The 19,854-nt window shown below is 36.2% G+C and overlaps 1 protein-coding gene across 1 annotated transcript in view; it reads right to left on the bottom strand.

The window, feature by feature from the left end:
* The window catches only part of LOC103772733 (titin-like), a 46,336-nt gene extending 26,795 nt beyond the window's left edge, over window positions 1-19,541 (bottom strand). Inside the window, exons 1-20 of the mRNA XM_008940077.1 lie at window positions 19,451-19,541; window positions 15,000-15,203; window positions 14,000-14,287; window positions 13,160-13,248; window positions 12,825-13,069; window positions 10,862-11,147; window positions 10,474-10,626; window positions 9,868-9,987; window positions 8,669-8,806; window positions 7,611-7,748; window positions 7,014-7,142; window positions 5,416-5,691; window positions 5,177-5,302; window positions 3,795-4,076; window positions 3,439-3,504; window positions 2,688-2,946; window positions 2,086-2,146; window positions 1,760-1,972; window positions 893-1,035; window positions 54-259 (exon numbers count right to left, since the gene is read on the bottom strand). Of these exons, the coding sequence (XP_008938325.1) occupies window positions 54-259; window positions 893-1,035; window positions 1,760-1,972; window positions 2,086-2,146; window positions 2,688-2,946; window positions 3,439-3,504; window positions 3,795-4,076; window positions 5,177-5,302; window positions 5,416-5,691; window positions 7,014-7,142; window positions 7,611-7,748; window positions 8,669-8,806; window positions 9,868-9,987; window positions 10,474-10,626; window positions 10,862-11,147; window positions 12,825-13,069; window positions 13,160-13,248; window positions 14,000-14,287; window positions 15,000-15,203; window positions 19,451-19,541 (3,513 nt within the window). The remainder of the gene's footprint in view (window positions 1-53; window positions 260-892; window positions 1,036-1,759; window positions 1,973-2,085; window positions 2,147-2,687; window positions 2,947-3,438; window positions 3,505-3,794; window positions 4,077-5,176; window positions 5,303-5,415; window positions 5,692-7,013; window positions 7,143-7,610; window positions 7,749-8,668; window positions 8,807-9,867; window positions 9,988-10,473; window positions 10,627-10,861; window positions 11,148-12,824; window positions 13,070-13,159; window positions 13,249-13,999; window positions 14,288-14,999; window positions 15,204-19,450) is intronic.
* Window positions 19,542-19,854: the final 313 nt, after the last annotated feature.

Here is a 19,854-nt window from a genome sequence, read left to right on the forward strand (position 1 = left end):
TTTGTACTGGTAAAATGTTAGTATACAAAAAGAGTGTGGAGTGGTAGACATACCTCATCTTCTACAAAAGTTCTGACCATCACTGTATCTTTTGCCATTTTCTTCCTAATTAGGGCTTGCTCTTTTTCGTATTCTTTTTCAAAGTCACCATATGAAATAGCTGGGGCTACCTCAGCCACTTTAGGTTCCTGTACATATGCAGTCATTTGAGTTTGGTACATCATTTCTTGTTGCGATTTTAGGTAGGCTTCATAATCAGCTAAGAATTAAGAACACATTAATTTTTGTGAGCTTCACTGTATTGAATAGAGGAAACAAACACAAAATTATTTTACTGGTTTTGGTGATTCAAGCAGAATTTCTGTCTATTTAGCCAATAAAATACAAACAGCAATGAAATGCAAAGACTGATGCCCTCAGATGAGCTTTATAAGCAGGTAAAAGTTTTACCATGCTATTTAGGTGGTGTGGTTCTCAAAGTGAAAGCACCTGCAAGACTGTTTTACAATTTCTTCATCACGGCTCTGTCTTCTGCAAGCTTTTATACATTTTTACAAAGACAACTGGAAAAAAAAAGTTAACTTCTTTCCCTGTGGTAATCTATTACTTGATTAACCTCCTTTCCCAACATTACTCTCTGAATATCTTATGTTATGTAGACCATTATGGATGTCAATAGAGGAAGGTTCCTATAGTTACACATTCTAGCAAAGAATATAAGTCCTGATGTCAAATACTCTGTCTCGCAGAAACAGAGCCACCAGATGTCCCTTAAAGTTTCCTGAACTGACCAAACTAAGCTGCAAGGAATTTGCAGAATGCTTTAAAATATTTTCCCATTTTGAAGTAAATTTTAAGAAATATTTTGCCTATTCTTTCATCTACAATGTACCTTCTTCTAGTAAGGAGACCGTTGCAGAAGCTTCTCCGTGTTTATTACGAACAACAATAGTGTATTCTCCGGCGTCGTCAGCAAAAGTCATAGAAATTTCAAGTTTGCATTCCCCGGTTTCTCTTTTGTAACTCACTTTGTATCTATAGAAAACATAAAAGTGCAAGCTCTATAATTCTGATGAACAGATGTTTTAGTGAATTTGCTTTTAGTTATACAATTAATCAGAATCACTCTTAATTTGTACAAGACAAGAAAAAAAAATCTTTTGCAGGCAATTCTCACTCAATGAATCTGCAGAACAGCAGAGGAAAAGTAAGCATGCTGAAACTAGAGTCTGAGTCTACTTTCTTACTGTTCTCACTAAAACAATGCTCTGCAAACAGCAGTACTAAAACATCAGAGGTCTAGTTACCAGACACAGCGAAATGCGCTATGCTGTGTGCACACAGTTTGTTGTAATGTGGGTCACTGTAGCATGATATATTTCAAGAATGTTACAAATTACTTTTTTTCCTCTGCTAGAAAGTGTGTTGCTTTCTATAGACAACATTTGCATAGAGAGAATGCAAACATTGCATAGCCAGAATAAAAGAAGCTCAAAACTTCTTCCTGATTTGTTTTTAAGGATATGTAACATTTCTTATTTTGTAGTAGTTTGAATATTTATATTGTAAATCTTAGCAGCCCTCTAAAGTCTCATGTTAAGGCACAATCCTATGACTTTTCAATTAAAAAAAAAAATTCACAGAAATCCGTGACGTTATTTGGCTCAGCATCAGTAAGGAAATCAAAATTATGGTACTGTCAATTAAATATTCTTTTAAAATATGTTTAAATAATTTTTGTAGATTGTATTCATAGTACCTGTAGCCAGTCGTTAGAGGAACTCCACCTTTTTTCCAGCAGACATGTGGCTTTGGATTGCCCCCTACTTGGCATTCAAAAATAATGCTCCCACCTTCAATTAATTTATGTACTATGGGTTTTCTTATGAAGAAAGGAGGTATGGGTTCTCCTGATACTTCCTCTGCTGCAGCAGAGACATCTTCCATTACAATGTCCTTTGTCTCCACATAGCTGAAATAAGATTCCAGTGCAGGTAAGTGAGCTGATGTGCGAAGCTCTCATAAAGAGACTACAAGAAACTAATGACCACAATAAGAGCAGTCTGTTTAGGAAAATAAGTTTACCGTTTCTCTTCTGTAAGAGCCTTCTCAGATATGGTTTCTCGAGTCTCAATTTCTTCTGAAACTGCAAGGCAGATATGATAAAGTGGATTTTCAAATACTTCAACAGTGCTTAAGCAGTGAGTTTATTTGACACAAAAAGAGAGATGGTTACGCGGTTAGTTGGCTCAGAGTGCCAAGTACTTCCACCAAGGAAGCAATTTAAGAGTCTGCATTGGCCTATTTCCCACATGTTCCTACAGTCTTGTTACCTGGCAGCCCCGGAATACGACTCAGGACATATGTTCTACTTGAGACCTGGCTTGAGAGCTGTTAACAAAATTATAATCTTTCTACTCTCACAAGAGAACATGGCCTCAAGTTGAGCCAGAAGGGGTTTAGGTTGGATATTACTGAAAATGTCTTCACTGAAAAGATTGTCAAGCATTGCAACCAGCTGCCCAGGGAAGTGGTTGAATCACCATTCCTGAAGGTATTTAAAAGACCTGTGGATGTGATGCTTAGGGACAAAGTTCAATGGTGAACTACATAGTGTTAGGTTAATGCTCCAACTTGATGATTCTAAAGGTCTTTTCCAACCTAAATGATCTTATTACTATATTTACCTTTCACATATAAGTGGCAAGATGTGCTGACACTCCCAGCCTTATTGGTAGCAGTGCAGGTAAATCTTCCACTGTCTTCTGCAAAGGCTTCGCGAATCACAAGCCGAGCAAGCCCTGCTTTGAAAGTGATCTGGAAGTCCATTGAGCTTTCAATCTTGTAGTCTTCCCTGTACCATGTCACAGTAGGCTGGGGATGACCAGAGATATGGCACTCCAGAGTGACAGACTCACCTTCAGTCACAGTCTTATTTTTGAGGCCCTGTATGACAAAAAGTAAGTATCAGTCGGCATTCACTACTAAACAGACATTTAAATAACTAAAACCTATCTGAATGGAAAATGTAATGTCTGCTTCAAAACACTGTTCTGTTCAGCTGTTTATCTATGAAAAAAAAAGAGGCAGTTTCCAAAGAGAAGTATTTGAAAATGGATTTGGGATCTCTGAATGTTACTGTTATTAAGAAGAAAATTAAAAGATATGTGGATGTTTATGCAGATCATAGTGAGAACTTGTTTCACTACAGCAAAAGCCAACCTACTATGTGACATAATTGTGAAGAATCACTCCCATAATAGACATTCAGAATAGTTTGATAAATACAGAAAAAAAATGTATGGCTGAGTAAATCTAAGACAGAGTTAAAAAGATTACATAAAACCAAATTTTTATGGTCAGGTTTTCAAAGGTAAAAGTTAGAATACAAAACAGTTGAAAACTGTAACTCCCTCATAATACATACAAGTTACTTACTGAGACTAAGGTGGGTGGAGTAGCAGGGATTTCTGCAGTCACAGGAATTCTGGCAGTTTCTGTTACCTAGGTAGTTTAAAGCACAGTTAGTAAACACCTAACAAAGCCAAGGACTTTGTTATCCTTAAAAACAAATCCCCCAAGACTTTAGATAAGAAATTAGGTAAAGAGAACTCTTTGCTATCATAGGTAAATATTGGATCCTTAGAAGAATTTGTGTAAAACAACAAAGATAAATGTCAGCAGAATGCTCTAAAAGTGGAAAATTGCAAAGAGGAACAGCAAACTAGTGAGGCAATGCTACGTTTTTAAGATGACAGTCTGTCAAAGTGATGGAAATTTGGTTAATAACATACCTTCGCTTCACCTTCTTTCCGCAGCACCAAGTGTTCTTCTCGCACTGCCTCACTTTTAATGCTTACACCTGTCTCTTCTTTGGTTTCAACATCATAGCGACTTTTATAGGTCTCAACAGCCTCTCCAAAGGGAAACTGTGGAGGGGCAGCTGGCTCTGCTTTTATTCTGACTTCGTGTGGCTTTAGCTGAGGTGGTTTCACAGGCTTGGTGATCTTTTGCACAGCAGAGGTGGCTGATAGCTCTTTTTCCAGAGTAGCCATGGCAGATCCAGCTATTGAAACCTAGAGAACAGAACAGAAGGAGTTGTGGATTTGTTGTTCTCTTGTTTTCAAAGGAGACAGTATATTTCTTGAGCAGTTGCTTACTTGGTTACTTATTTGACACTGCCAACACTATATATATAAAAATGAATTCTAGTTTCAGATTGTAGTAGTAGAATACTGAGATATAATAGACTCATATTATTTTTGATGTGTCTAACATTCAAATATTTTCTCTTTTTTACTCTAGAATTTGATCTCTAGATGATCAAGAAGATCTTAAGTGCAACATGAGAAACATTACACTTTTTTCATTCACTTGAGGCCTTAGTTTTCCATTTAATCAGTCTGATGCTGCAATAAACAGTACTACTAATGACGTAACTATCAGTGATTAAAATAACTGAAGAGATTTCAATATGTTATTGTAGGTGTAATAACTTCAGAAAACAAAAATATTTAAAGAAAAACTATTTGAGGTAATTTTTATAGCATTTAATTATGTTTGAGGGAAAAAACCTCATTTTTAAAGTTCAGGTGAAGAGAGAGGGTATATTTAAATAAGAAAATTAACTGAATGGGAACTATTAATAGTATGTGAAGGAGTCAAAAAGAAGGATAGAAAAAATAACATTAAAAATGAGTGGTGTCATATTATGCTGTCCTGTTATGTGTCATATTATATTTTCTCTTTCAAAAATTAGGTTAGCATGTAGCAATTGGCAAGAAAGACAGAAACACTCTTATGCTGGTGAATGGATGTGAACAATAACTGTGAAGAGGAATTCCTCTGCTCTTTAGAAAATGTAAGTTGCATGACAAATGTTTACAATTCGACTGTATGATACGAAGTATCGAAGCCGCATCCTTAAACAGAGGATAAGCTTGTTTAAATAACTAATCATTACAAATCATATTTTAGCATTTAATGTGTCTGTTTACAAAACTGCTCTTTATTAGTCAAACAAGTCAACAAAAACAACTGTAGAGAGCATACGACTCTTCTTTTTGGGAAAGCACCATACTGGAGTGGGAGAAAAAGTCAAATAGACCCGTACAGGTGACCTACCACATTATAAATGAGCATGATGTTCTTGTTGGATACAATTTTCACTTCTTACCTCATATGTATGATCTGGTTTAGGAACCGCAATTTTAGAGACTGTGAAATGAGGACTTGTTGTGCGAGGTCGCGGGTGTTCAACATGAATTGTTTTCTCAGCTTTAGCTTCTGTTTCTCTTTTTATCTACACAAAGCAATGGAAAAGGTTGTTGTGAATATGATGTTGTTCCCCAAACTGAAACAGATTTCACTGGGACATAGATTTTGGAAAAGAATGCAGCGGAAACTGAGCCTAACCTCTGTGGATATATGAACTTCCTTCTTTTCAGTAGCTGAGATATGTTTCTCAGGAGGAACATAGACAGTTTTAACTTCTTTAGTGACGACATGACGTTCTGCTGGGGCCTCAGCAACATGGTCTGTTACAGCATGCTCTTTATAGCCATATTCCAAAGTTTTCTGCTTTACATAAGCTTCATCTGCTTGTTCAGTTTCCCAGGGTGATCGAACACGTGCCTGATCAACTGCTGCAACTACTGTAGCTACAGCTTCAGCTCTTTTTCCAGCTTCAGTCTACAGATAATGTTGACAGAATTTGTAAGTAATCATCACTAAGTGCTTGCATATATGACAAGTATTTATAATGCTCAGGAAAGTGTATTCCAAAGAGAATGTAAAGATATGCAAAATAATGTAAACATCAAAAGTATTCATGCTCAAATACAACTCAGAATCAACAGATTCAAGTGTAGACATATTTTTTTCTAAGCTCTATCTATGTGTGTTCAGAACATATCTATGCTTTTGTGCTTTATACATATCAATATTTGTATGCAAGCCCACTCAATACTTTACAGTCACACTTATGGCTACTTGCCTAAGATTAGAGCAAGTATGTAAATGTGCACAGAATTTTAAAGTCAGTATACTCATCAATTCCATGTAACTGGTAGGTGCTACTAAAAGTGTAGAGAACATGTCTAGCATATGATATGAATGTATTTACTAAGGAGTATAGTTATAAAAAATTTTACTACAGGCATATCTGCTAATTCGGTGCTATTCTATTTTAAATGATTTTACAAAAGCAGGAAAATGGATCTTTCTGAGAAATTGGAAACAATACATTTGTACCAGAACTTTTACTTGCTTCTAATAACTAATACAGTCAATTTGTATGTTATAAGGGTCCAAATTACTACTAATGTTTATTGTTACTGTCATAACTGATCTGGATGTAGCAACAGAGCATATGAAATACATGCCTTGTAGATGTGGAAAAAATCCTTTCATGCTGAATGTAAAATCATTATTGCCTTAAATGAAAATAACTTGAGGAAGGCCAAAACATTATTATTTACAGAGGTTCTGTTTTAGTATTAAAGTAGTATTTAGGTAACAGGGACCTCTTGTTCAGTATTGTTGATTTCAAAATGATTGTTCATACCAACTTGAATTTGGCTCTACATTTACATCATCCAATAAGTAACTGTAATCTCTTAGCAGTCTGACTCATCTTAGAGAGTTTTGTATGCTATGCTCTTTTAATTATATTTTACAAAAGTATTTTCTGAATAGATCATACTGTTTTTGACAAAGCAGATAGACAGACTTTAAATAAGAGCTGTTGACCACACTGCTCTTCTCCCACATACAAATGCTCCTGGCTGTATTACAATAGAAAAAATTTAGAGAATAAACTTTCACAGAGAAATCCAGCTGTAGTCTTATAAGTGGCATCGCCTAACAGGGTGAGAGTGTTCCCACTTAACAGGTATGTTATCAGGAATGTATCTGAAGGCATTCTACTGTATCCAGGTAGTTCTTAAAAGGTGAGGTTTGCAGATAAAACAAATTGTAACAGTGCATCTCACATCTGCAACAGATGTATTCACCTGATCATAAGCTAGATGAATTTGTTGGCTGGCTGTAATTTCTTCTCGAGTTCTGGACACTGGTGCTTTGGTTTTATCAGTGGCAATTATTTTCGGAACTACAGTAGTTTTCTTAGCTTCCTTTTCGATCTAATCATTATAGCAGAAATAAAAGTTTCAGTTACATATGATCTTGAAAGATATTTGTACAATGGAAAAGCGTTTTGGAGTGGGAACAGGGATGGAGAATTAAGAGGTTAGATCCTTGTGCACTGCACACAGCTCTGTATTATATGTATATTGATAAAGATTGTTAAACCCTATTTAAATAGAAGTAATGATTCTTAAAAAAGTTAAAATGCACTTCAGGAGTCAGTCAATCCATTCAAAAGGTCGGTCAAAAGATAATTACGGGCATGTTATTAATAACGGGTTAGGAGAAAAAGGTAGAGGTAGAATAATATGGTCAAATTAAGAGTAGTTCCGGAAGTTTGTAAGTGAAAAAAATCTTAGAAAAAAATGAGCTGGAAATGTATAGTTAGTATTTTTTGAGGGACACATAAGGTTTGTAAAGAGAGGATAAAAAAACCCAAATGTGGTTGTAACAGTGCTATTCACCTTTTCATGAGTTATGCTCACTTGTTCTTGTTTGGTAGTAATTCCTTCTTTACTTTTCAATACTATGACCGGTGGTTTAGGTTTATCAGTGGTAATTACTACCTTAGGTACAGAAGGTTTCATATCTTCCTTCCTTATCTAGTTTTTATGGTAAAGAAAAAGAATAGCAATCCATTATGCCTGTTCTCAAAATTACACAGCTTTTTGGGAAAGGTTTCAGAATGTCTATCAATAAGAGAAAAACAGCTGAGAAATGGAATAATTCCTTTGTACAGATCAAATTATTGCCTATATTATATGCTAGGTGAACAAAGTGCATCCCAAGTTATTAACATATTGCATTAATCTGTATGTGAATTAGAGAAGAATTTTCCCAGTTCATAGTTAATTGTGGTATATCCTTCTTATGTTTTGCAGAAACTGTATGAAAACGACTATTATTGACTTAATATTTATTCCCATCAGTAGACGGAACTATTTCATCAGCTACTCCAGCAAACAAGGTTCCACAATATGGTCCAGCAGATGCATTCATCTCTCGCACAAATATGAAATTCATTAAATCAAACTCCACACAAACATCATACCATGAGATACTTTTGCATCATAATAGTATAATTATATTATGTAACAATAATCATTCTTATACTATTCTATAATTATATTATAGTATAATAATAAAATAATTTAATATCTTCAGAAAGCTACCTTCAGACAAAAAGCAAAGTTCATTAAGCATCAGATGAAATTCTGAGTACTCTGGCAATAAAAGCTATAATGACTGAAGGATTTGTAGGAAGGGTTCTTCTTTCTGTCTTCCTCTGTAGACAGAGTTGTAATGAAATCAGTAGAACCCAATCTGAAGCACTATTCGCTTCAGATATATCTGGATATAGTCAGGGTCTATATCTGGAATACTTTCCTTTATGTTTAGTTTTGTAATCTTCTCTCCATAAAGAAGCAGAACACAGGTAAGTAGCACATTTGATGAAAAATGAGGTTTTATAAATTTATTAGAGTGCAATAATGAGTTACAAACGTCTGTAACATTTATTTACCTTTTCATGAGTAATGTGCACCTGCTCATGTCTGGTAGATATTTCTTGTCTAGCTCGTGATAATGTTTCTTGTTCTTTGGCTTTGTCTGTGGCAGTTATTACTGTGGGTAGTGGAGTTTTCTCTGGTTCCTTTCTTACCTGGATGTTTACAAATAAGGAATGTTAAATTATATTTTGATTTAAAATAGAAAGTGATCTTCAATGTATTTGGAAAAGAAGATACAAACGAAAGAGAGGAAAAATGTTAAAATGCAGATTTCAAAGTCATCTAGTCTGGAAACAACAATAACAACATAAGCAGACTTCTATAAAACCGTTAGACTTTTTGCATAAAAATAGTAAAATTTTCCACAAATGTTTCCTTTGCTACTGAAAGCAGTAGCAAAAAAAATGGATCAGAGAAAAACTGTCCCACATAATCAGTTTAAACTGAGGATATGTATAAGTGTAGGATATCGAAAACAAGTTTTAGGTAACTTTCACTTTGCCAAGAAGTTCAGATGTGATCTGCACGTAAACATGTTGGTTTTTTTTTTTCCCAGGTGGATTTCTGTTTCTCAGTATTTAAAACACATGTTACACTTTCTTCTATATGCATTTTAGCCAGAATGCAAGTGTAACATTTCTCTATAAAAGCTGATTTTCCATTAAATCACATTTGTCTGATAAAATACATGCTAAAATAATCTGAATTCAAATCACTCCTCAGTATTTTCAAAACTGATTTCAATGCAGAATGAGTTTTTCCTTCTTTTTCTGACCCACTGTGCTGCCAACAAAGAAAGCAGGCTACAAATGGCAAGCTTAGAAACAACATTAAAAAAAAAAATATATATTGAAGGGATATTTCCTACATGTCAGTTCTTTAAATTATTAGGAGTACTGTCTAGTAATTCACCATACAACAGGGAAAAAAAAAGTTTTGTTTTTTTTAAGTTAATGTCTTGCAAGGTTATCTATCACATTCTTAGGTATTAATAATGGAAATTAAATAAAGGAAGGAAAGTCATCATCAAGGAGAGATAGAAGAACAATAACAATATAAACTAGAAGAGTGAATAAAAGTAAAAGAAGAGTGAATTAAAAGAAAAAATAGTAAGGTATGACATTTGTCTTATTTATAGCCTTGTCTTTTTGATGAGATATTAGATTTTTGAACAAGGTAGGGTATGACAATCAGAAGTAACATCTGTATTCACCTTTTCATAAGAGATGTGCCTTTGTTCTTGTGAAGTAACAAATCCTTCTCTAGTTCTTGATATTAGTGTTTGTTTTGCAGCTTTATCACTGGTAACTACTACCATTTCCTCCTTTGTCATCTGATTTTTATAGCAACAAACAAAGAAACCCAAAGCCTTAAAATTAATTTTAACAAATTGATCATCAAAAGAAGAGGAGAAGGAAAAACAAGAGAGGAATGCAAATGAAGGAAAAATACTAAGGGAGAATTATTTCACTCCTAGTGGGAAAATTATAAATGAGATATTAGAGGAAAAACTTCATTGGTGTAAGAAAAGTGTTAGAGAGTAAATGAGAAGGGAGAATACAAGATCAGTTTCATAGAAGGCATTCTTAAACTTAAAAACTGTTTAAGAATAATTAGTTCAATGCTGCTATGATGGAAAACAATGGAGTAAGTGATCCACGAACATTCCTTTACAGTCCAGATGCTCTATAGGAGTATGCATGCTTTGGCACTGCACTGGGTCATATCTTGTTAATTCCTCACAGTGAATCATGCTTTGTTTGCATGTTGGATGAAGGGATAAAGGGAAAATGATGGAGTGTCTGTGCTCTGTTTCTACCTGCTCCTGAACAGGCTGAACGTGGACTGCAGTCATTGCTGTCCTTTTAGCAGTTTGCTCTATAGCACCTGGAGCTGGTTCTCTCACCATGGCTTGATCCACAGCAGCAACAACTGTAGCAACAGCTGCTGTTTTTTCACTGTCCTTTCTCACCTATATTAGTCACATCAAAGAACATTTTTTCATGTTTGACATACATTCAGAAGAAGCACGAAACAAGTACAGTGACAGAATGTTGCAACGAAGCATTTAAATATTTGCAGCATAACTGTCTCAAAAGCAGACTCAGACCCCATTTAGCAATTCTGTGCAGCAGTGGTGAGTCCACACAGAACAAAACCAAAAAACAGACTCTTTCCAATAGGCTTTTTCCAAAAATAGACCTTACCTCTCTAGCACCAGCTGCAGCCTCACCAGCAGCAGCACCACTAACGGTAACTTGTTCTTGGACCCCATATCTCCCTTCCCATCTTTCTTCAGTTCTTATTTGGGTAGCACTTGTAGATACTCTTGTTTCCTTCATCTGGGCTTCTGTGGTTGCAGCATATCCTTCCTGCTTCCAAGGAGGAAGGACATCAGCCCCAGTTGTCACTACATGTGGTTTACGGATTGGAGATGGAGATTTCACTGGTCTGATGGGCGAGGTGGAAATTCTTCCAGCAGGAGAAACCGATCTAAAGAAAATATAAAGTATTAATATGATTAATGGAGTGTCATATGATGACACCTGTATAAAGAACTCCGTTTAGTGTACCTTCAGTACTTTTTGTAGTTTGAATTTGAAAACGTTTTTGAGGTCTTCTACTTGTAAATTACACTTCTTTGTTTTTAACACTACACCTAATATGTGTTTCTGTCACACTTATTGCTGTAACGCATATTTGTAGTTTGGTTAGGTTCCCAAAGCAAATTAAGGGCAAGTGTCAAAGGGCATTTCACTCAAACATGTATATTTAAAATATAAAAATACACTTTTTATTTCCATTTGCTCTGTCTTAATTATTTTAATATGAATAATACAGAAGTCTTAGAAGCTATGATATTGTATTTGTGGTCTGGTTCTGCAGAGGGACAAAATTACTAGTGTAACCAGTCTTCACAAGAATATTATGTAGTACCATGTAGCAGCCACACCACCGTACCTACTCCTGCACCACATCTCATTTCCACGTGCCATCCGTACACACGTTCAGGCTCCAGGCAAGCCTATATTTTTTTCCCATTCTTACATTTACAAATCTCAGCAAGAGGAATTGGTACCCACTTGGAAAGTACTAGTTTCTAAAATTTTGTATTCAAAAACTTAAATCCAAATCTTAGCAGACATTTTAAAAGTATTTTTCAATATGCTTTAACAGTCTTTCTAACTTAGATTTTCTTTGAATTTTCTTTTTTATACTGCATTTCCCAGATTACATTAACAAATTACAACAGTGGGGGGCAGCAGCATCCTGGGAATGTTCTATTTCTTGTGTAATGTACAGGTGAAAGTGGTTTGACTACCAGTGGAGCACAAACTTCTAATTCTACATGCACTCTAGATGGCACTATTTAATTATTCCTTCATCTGTGCACTTAGTTATTGCCAGTTACTATCAATCCATCTCTTATCCTTGCAAGTTATTCTCAGTGGGGGAAAATTCACCAACATTCCTAGCTCTGGCAATTTAAATGGGGCTCTTCTGAGCTCTCAGCTTGGAGACATTCCTTCCACAATGCTGGTTCTGCATGATTCTGAAACTGCAGGACTTTCAAGGTAATTTTCTTTTTGCCTGCCTCTTGGCACAGACCTCCTGAGGTCTCCCAGAGAGAGCCTTGCTCTTCAGATTGCTCACTTTCCCCATCAAGACCCTTTATGCAGCAGAACTAAACATCTTTTCTTCTGTAACCACATTTACCTTGCCTACTTTCAAAACATTATTTCTGCAGTCACTACCACCACACGTGTTCATGTTTTTTTACATAACTTTCCAACCTGTTTGCCATGCAGTGTCACTGCTCTTTTCTCTGTTAATCTAAAATAATCAAGGGCAAACTGCCCTACTGGTTTTTTGTCTTTCATCATTAACTTTAAGCTTTGAGTACTACTTCAGCTGTATGTAAAGCAATCAAACGGCATTTATTCTCTAAAGGATTTTTTTTTTTTTACATGGGACAGGAAACTTCCATAAGAGGCACACAATCCTATAGCAGTGGCAAGCACTGCACATTACAGCTTACCACCAGCATAAACTCAAGTCAGTGTCAAGTCAGTGCATTCTTCCATTTCACATTATGCTTTCATTCTGTGGCACTACCGCTACATAGGAAAGTGATTCAAAAAGCAATTCTGTATGAAAGAGTACGTTTACCTTACTGGTGAGGGTGTTGGTGCTCTGACATGTCTTACAGGTGATGGCGATTGTCTAACAGGTGATGGTGACTGCTGTCGTGCCATTTGTGCTTTTGCAGCAATTACTGGTGGAGTTGGTGACTTTGACGTAGGTCTAGGAGGCATTCGTGGAGGTGCTTTGTGTGGGAGCTGTTGAGCTGTCACACCTTCCACGATCATTTCAACACTTGTAAGTGATCTGGCATCAAAGTGGGTTTCAGTCTTCTACAACGAAATTAAGAAACCAAGTCTGAGATACTGTAAAAGTAATTGTCTATATTTTAGCCTTACCTGCTTTGGTTTTGAAAAATATACCTTTTCAATTCTGGCTTGTCTTGTTTGTGAAATCTGAGCAGTCGAAACAATTGTCTTTGTCTTTTTGGCAGGAACGGCTTCTTCCTCACCTTTTGGAAGAGAGAACAGGGTCAGGGGAATTGAGTATGGCAACAAACAATATGCAGTTGCAGAAACAATGAATGGGCAATTCCAATTATATACAAATTTCTACAAACAACAGAGAAAGAATTAAGCAATCGTCTGTTTTCCCTGCAGTATCTATAGACAGGTAATTGTAAAAACACTCAAAATAATATTTCTGCATTACTATGTTATTAGAAGAAAACCCCAAATAAACCAAACCAAAACACATTTATTGTTGATTCTTCCAAATCAGTCCTGGATCTCAGATGACTACACAGACTGGAAGCTTGAGTGATGTGAAATCTAAGCAGGACTGCTCTGGGAAGAATGATTCACTGCTACAATTCTCCAAGAACTGTCTTCATCCTTATCAGGCTCATTTGTAAGACCATGTACAGTTCCACAGTCTAATATATCTATTCTATCAAAGCTGGCATACAGATACATCCCTGAGAAACCTACAGAACAAAATGAGACCAACTGAAAGTGGTCTACTGTATACCCTGTTTAAAGAATACCTATTCTGGACAAAAGGTCCTTTTAAATTCTCAGACAAAAATATTTGGCAAATTTCACCAAAGACACTGCTTTTTTTCACAGCAAGTTAATAACTCTGGAGAAAAAAAGTTATAAATTAACTTATTGAATGTCAGCTTGATGAAGTGGTATGCATTCTAACATTACAACAATGAATGCTGTCTTATTCTCATGACTTGAATCTTCTACTCTTGTTACCTTGAATCAGCAATTCAGCTGTTGAAGTAGCACGTCCCACGTTATTTGTGGCATTCACTGAATAGGTGCCGGAGTCTTCAGGGTATGCTTCTGCAATTATTAAGCTGTAATGGTCTCCTTCATGTAAAATTTGAAAATCGGGAGAGCTTTGAATTTCTACTCCATCCCGATAGAACTTCACCACAGGTGTAGGGATTCCAGTCACTCTCACGTCAAGACGAACTTGACTTCCCTGCTTTGCAGTCATGCTTTGTAGTCGTTGTGAGAAGTTTGGTGGTGCTGTTCCAGCTGCAGTTTTATTGAAGAAATAAAAAAAGAAAACAGTAACGGCTGTTAGAAAGAACTGTAAGGGCTAGATATTTTCATCACCAGAAGTGCACAAGTTTTATTTCTCCTTCACATGCTGCTGACAGAAGATACTACCTTCTCAAACATTAAAAACATTACTCGGTTTGCCAAAGTGCAAACACCCTTAACGTTTTTCACGTGTTTAAAATCGCTGATATTTCTGATTATTCCCATAATTGCAAATGTTTCTAGAAGTAGAGCTATATTGATTATAATCATAGGCAGTAAGCACAGTCTCTTGGATATGGCCCTGTATGTGAGTTATTCTGTTAAGTATCAGTCATATCATCAAATATTACGAAGAACAGCAGAACTTTGTCCTTTCTTGCATGTGTAGTTTGAACGTAACCAGTGTGGCAGATCACATGAGCAAAATTCTACAGGGCTAAATCAGAAGTTTGTAGTGGTGATTAAGAGTTCATAAGATCAAGATCAAGCTTTATACAATTAAGGTGTAAAGGATGCTGTTAGAAATTACTAGTGAGACTATCTGCTGAATTCTAGACTGTTTTAGGGAAAGGAATTTTTAAAATTGTTTCTTTGCTGATCATGTACTTCAAAAATTTTTTTTTGTTATCTGTGACTCCCCTGCTGCTGCTCCCTTTCCCACACTGCTGCTGGGGAGATGTGCCTTTCTTTAGCTACTGGGTACCTGTGACAAGCAGCTCAGCGGTACTAGTTGCTTGCCCAGATCCATTGGTGGCTTGCACGGTGTATCTTCCACTGTTGGCTTCTGTCACGGCGGAGATCACCAGTCTAGCGCGGCCATCACTAAACGAGATCTGCACACCGGGCAGAGCTGCAGCAGAGAGAACCTGGCCATCCCGATACCAGCTCACCTCAGGAACTGGGAAACCTAAAGAAAAAGGGAGACAAAAAGAGATTAAGATGCTATGAAATGACAGACATCTAAAATTACCATAATACTTGTTCACTTAGTCACAGTTATAGTGTAGGGGGACAGGCATAGATCTATTATAGTGATACAAGGGTAAAGGAATTTCTTCGGAGAAAGGTCTTTAAAATACAACTGCACAGGCTACTGCATTTAGGAAATCCCTTGAATAATGAGTCAACTGTGGTGTTCTGTTGAGCATAAAAAGTTCATCAAAATTATGAGGGGGATGAATTAATATTCATGAGGTATTTTTTAATTTATTTGCTAGTATCTAAGTAGTATTTCTTATCACTAACAAAATTGTGCAGTTCAATAGTTCGGAGAGAAAGTAAAAATCAGAACTACCAACTAAGCTGTTGTCCTGATACTATATGATTTTAGAAAATGAAGTGACAGAAAAAGTGTCTGTTGTGGACATTACCATCAAACGCTATTAGTGTTTCAGGGGTTTGTTTCTTTTTTTTCCAGCGTTCATTCTGTTTGAGTTTGGTGGAAAGCAGTTTAGCTGGAATCAGACGATTTTTTTTTTTTTTTTCCAAATATATTATTCTTTTGTTGTCAGGGTCATGAGCAAGACTCTTTTGGTCAGAAGAGTTTCACCTATATATACCTACAGCTTTTGCTTCTTCTTCTTTTTTTTTTTTTTTTTTTTTTCCTCCATTTTAAATGATGATTTTAGATTTCTAGTAGAAATTCTCATCCCAGTGTTCTACTCAACCAACTTTACTAGGAAACTGGAATCCATTTGACAAACAGGTAAAAATTTCGTATTTGCTACATAAGGAGAACAGGTAATTTAAGGAGACAGTTCCAGTTCAAAATCTTTTTTTGTAGACCTAGAACAAGATTTTTCCAAAATGGAAATCCCTGCAAATCTACTTCTTGTACTTCTCTACTCAAGTCAAGTCACCAGTTGCACTGCAGAGGGGCTCAGGAAGGAGATGTTAGACTGCAGTTACTTCAGCTGCTCTAATTTTCCCAGTTCCACACTCTGTGGTTTGGAAAACCCAAAGCCTACAGAATTATGCTTCCTTTCTAAAGGATCCCTTCTATAGACTCGTTCAATTATTTGGGATTTTAATGTGTCAGGAATATGACTATGTGAGTCTAAAATGAAAGAGAAGCTGAGATATGTAGATTGAAGCTTTTACTGGTTGTCTGAAGTCACGCCAGACTTGGTTAGGAAAGTTTTACATTTTGCTCATAGTTAACAAACTGAATTTTAGATACGTGCAAAATAGAAACACACATACACAGGAAAAAAAAAAAAACAAAACAAAAAAAAACCACGGCCGGTTTTAGAGAGGACGAGAGATCAAAAAGGGTAAAAGTACATTTAAGCGTTGTTAATTTCACAAATGAAAGTTACTAAACAGTCCTGAGGGGGCTGGTGTCACTCGATTTTGTATTGCTGATATAGGACAACTTGGATATTATTGTCCCAGAGTATACAGCAGATCCCACTGATTTCATCCAGAGCTCGGTGTCTTCAACATTTGTACAAATGGGTTTCAAAATATTTTAAGCTAGGCAATCAAAACTCATGTTTTATTTTCTTGGTGAAGCATCAGATGATGATTAGCAAACATGGGTGATTGTGGGGTAGGTTGATCAAGGCCTCTATTTTAAAAATGAAGTCTATTTTGATGTCTCAAACTAGTATGTTCAAGGGACTCAAAGTTAGAAGCCGTTTTGAAAAAAAAATCATATTAAAAGAAACTCAACTTCACCCATTTGCTATCACTTTTCTAGTCTGATGTCACAGAGCTGGGCACTAAACAGTAAGGTCTACCTCAGATTACAGATATTTTTGCATGGACTACATAGAGTAGGGACTTACTTTTATAGGTGCCAAATAACACTATGAGTTGAATATTAATTATTAGGATGTTCTTTTTAATTTTAAAACTGTCCTTGAGGGGTTTTGAGCTTTATTGTCAAGAAGAAGGAAATGAACCTGAAGTGCCTCAAGTTCAGTGCTTATGTAACTAAACTCGGTGAGACTGTCCTGAGAGCAATGTGAGAACTGCCGTCCTGTGAACAATGGATGTGCAGCTTTCAACAACAGGCAGTGTAAAGGCTGTCTTGCCTTGAGGGATATCTGAAAGTATAGATTCAGACACAGTTAAGCAGAGTACAGATTAATTTTTTATGAACAAATGCAATATTTGATCAGTACTGCAGACGTGAGTTTGGGCACAGGTCTAATGCCAGCAGCACTACAGACTTTCTTGACAGTGACGTGCTGTCTCACATCCACTCAGCCACTGCTTGTCCAAGTAGGGCACTGCCTATGATGATGTCCCAGCTGCTCTGGCGTGTGCCGCTTTTAATCACCAGGTTTGCGTGTTCTGCACTTTCTGAGTGCAGGGGAAGGTACTGGGTATTTAGGTCTGATGTCAAAACTTTTGAAATGTGGCACTTACTTCACAGTCTGATACAACAGTGAATTCATTAGTTCTAGTGTGCAGACTGCAAAATTGCACCTCCGCTGGTTGCTAAACTTTTTTTGATACTCTTAGATTAACTGGGTTCTTCAAGTTCAAATTATAGTTGTGTATTAATACTTGTATATAAAAGAGCAGTGTTATCAGACATAAAAAGAAAGCTTGAATTTCAAATTCACATCAGTTCATGACAGCTAGAAAGGGCAGACAATGTAGCAGAACAAAGCTGTGCATTCCATTATTTATGCAATTACTTCAAGAAAGAAAACTTTCATTTTTTTTTTATTTATTAAAAAATTAAATGTCAATACACTGTCAGATCTTGGTGAACACTTTTGAGGCAGGAAAACTATTCCAGAATCTCACAATAGAATTAACCATTAACAGAAGATTACCTCACATGGTATTTGAAGCTAAAATACAAATATGGTATATGCTATTAGAAAAACTGCTGTTATCTCTTCTTAGAAATCAGGTTTTCCCACTCCCAAGTACGCCATGATATCACACAAATTAAAAGAACCAGAATCGCACACTGAGCCTTAATATTAGCATCCTAACTTGTTTTGATATATTTATATATTTGTAATAAAACAAGCATTGTAATCATCACTGGAAAGAAACTTTTCACAAATAATTTACAGTGTACAGAGAAGAGAAGGTCAGGGCAATTAACCGAATAGTAGATCAAATAACAGAATAAGGCATGAAAAAAAATCATGAATATTGACTACAGAACATGTTCAAACACCTTGTGTGAGTTAGTGTTATCCAAAAGGACTACAGGATGAAACACAGTGAACCACAGATGTCAGAGATCTTTATAGCTGGACATATCATGTGTTTGCACCTGTCACAGAGCATATGAGTGGTGTTTTATGGTATGTGGATCATCACATTGCTAATGCCTGTAAGACAATATAATTCCATCAGCAGGACCATGTGTCATTTCTCCTTAGTCACTGCTGAGGTCAGAGGCACACTTAGAACAGGGTGTTGGTTATCTGGTAAAGTTATGTTAGCCAGTTGCATGGGGTTTTGCACAAGACAGGGTGTTTTAGTAGTGTGTAGACTGGCAAAATGAACTGTTCTTTAAAATTATGTAGCATATTTAAATTGCATTACTTGATCACTAAGCACATCTACCATCTAGCAAGTTAGTGTCTTCCTCCCTCCCCAGTGTCCATGTGGACCTAGACTCTGTGCTTTCAAACCCCCTACCAGAACTCTGGAATTAAGTAAGCTCAAAGGCACAGAACACAGAAATACAGCTTAGCTGGAGTAAGGTTTAACACCAAATCAACAAAGAACTTGCATATGCCTTATACGCTTTGTCTTGTGCACCTTGATCCTCATTCTGTCTGATCAACATCCAAGCAAGATTACTCTCTCTGTGCTTAAATGAAGTTCCCTTATTAGCACAGTATGAATTTTTATGTATATACTTTTAATGTTATTTCTCCCCAGTTCTGATGATTCTAAGACACATGAGAAGCAGACAGTGCTCTCATTGGCAGGATGATTTGCTGTTGCTTGGGAGGCCTTGTAACTTTATGCAGCATGTCTGTGGATATCTGATAGCAACTCACACTGCTCGTCAGTATCGTATGAGGTGGTTATATATTAATATTCCAGCACTGCTATTTATTCATTCATTTTAGATTATGATCTCCAAAAAGTGTTAATTGTTTGGCTTAGCATAAATGTTATTAAAAATAATTAAAATAATCAATCTGCAAGAATTAATCAAAGGCTTACCACTAATATGAGCCTCAAAGGTTGCGGCACTACCCTCCAGTGCCACAACACTTTGTAATGGCTGTGTAAACGTTGGTGCTTTTGTCGTCATCTTCACAGGCACTCTGAAAGCAACAAAAACATAAATAGATATCAGTGATGAAATTTGTATTATACACATCCTTCTTGCTAGATTTCTAGAGTATTTGTAATTATTTTCATAACAATTTGCCCTTTTTTAGTTTTAAATCACATTAACCTGGTGAAATGTGAAGACTATAGGTTTTGACAAAGCTGGATAGCAAACTACTTTTAGGGCACACTTGGCTGAGTTGGGTGTGAAACTTATATTTAACAAAGCTGTGATTTGGCATTAGAAGTATGCAGCAGAGACAAAGTTCTGCTTGACTCATTGCATGACCTTG

Source organism: Merops nubicus, unplaced genomic scaffold, assembly GCF_000691845.1.
Source record: "Merops nubicus isolate BGI_N331 unplaced genomic scaffold, ASM69184v1 scaffold16925, whole genome shotgun sequence".
NCBI classification, from domain to species: Eukaryota; Metazoa; Chordata; class Aves; order Coraciiformes; family Meropidae; genus Merops; species Merops nubicus.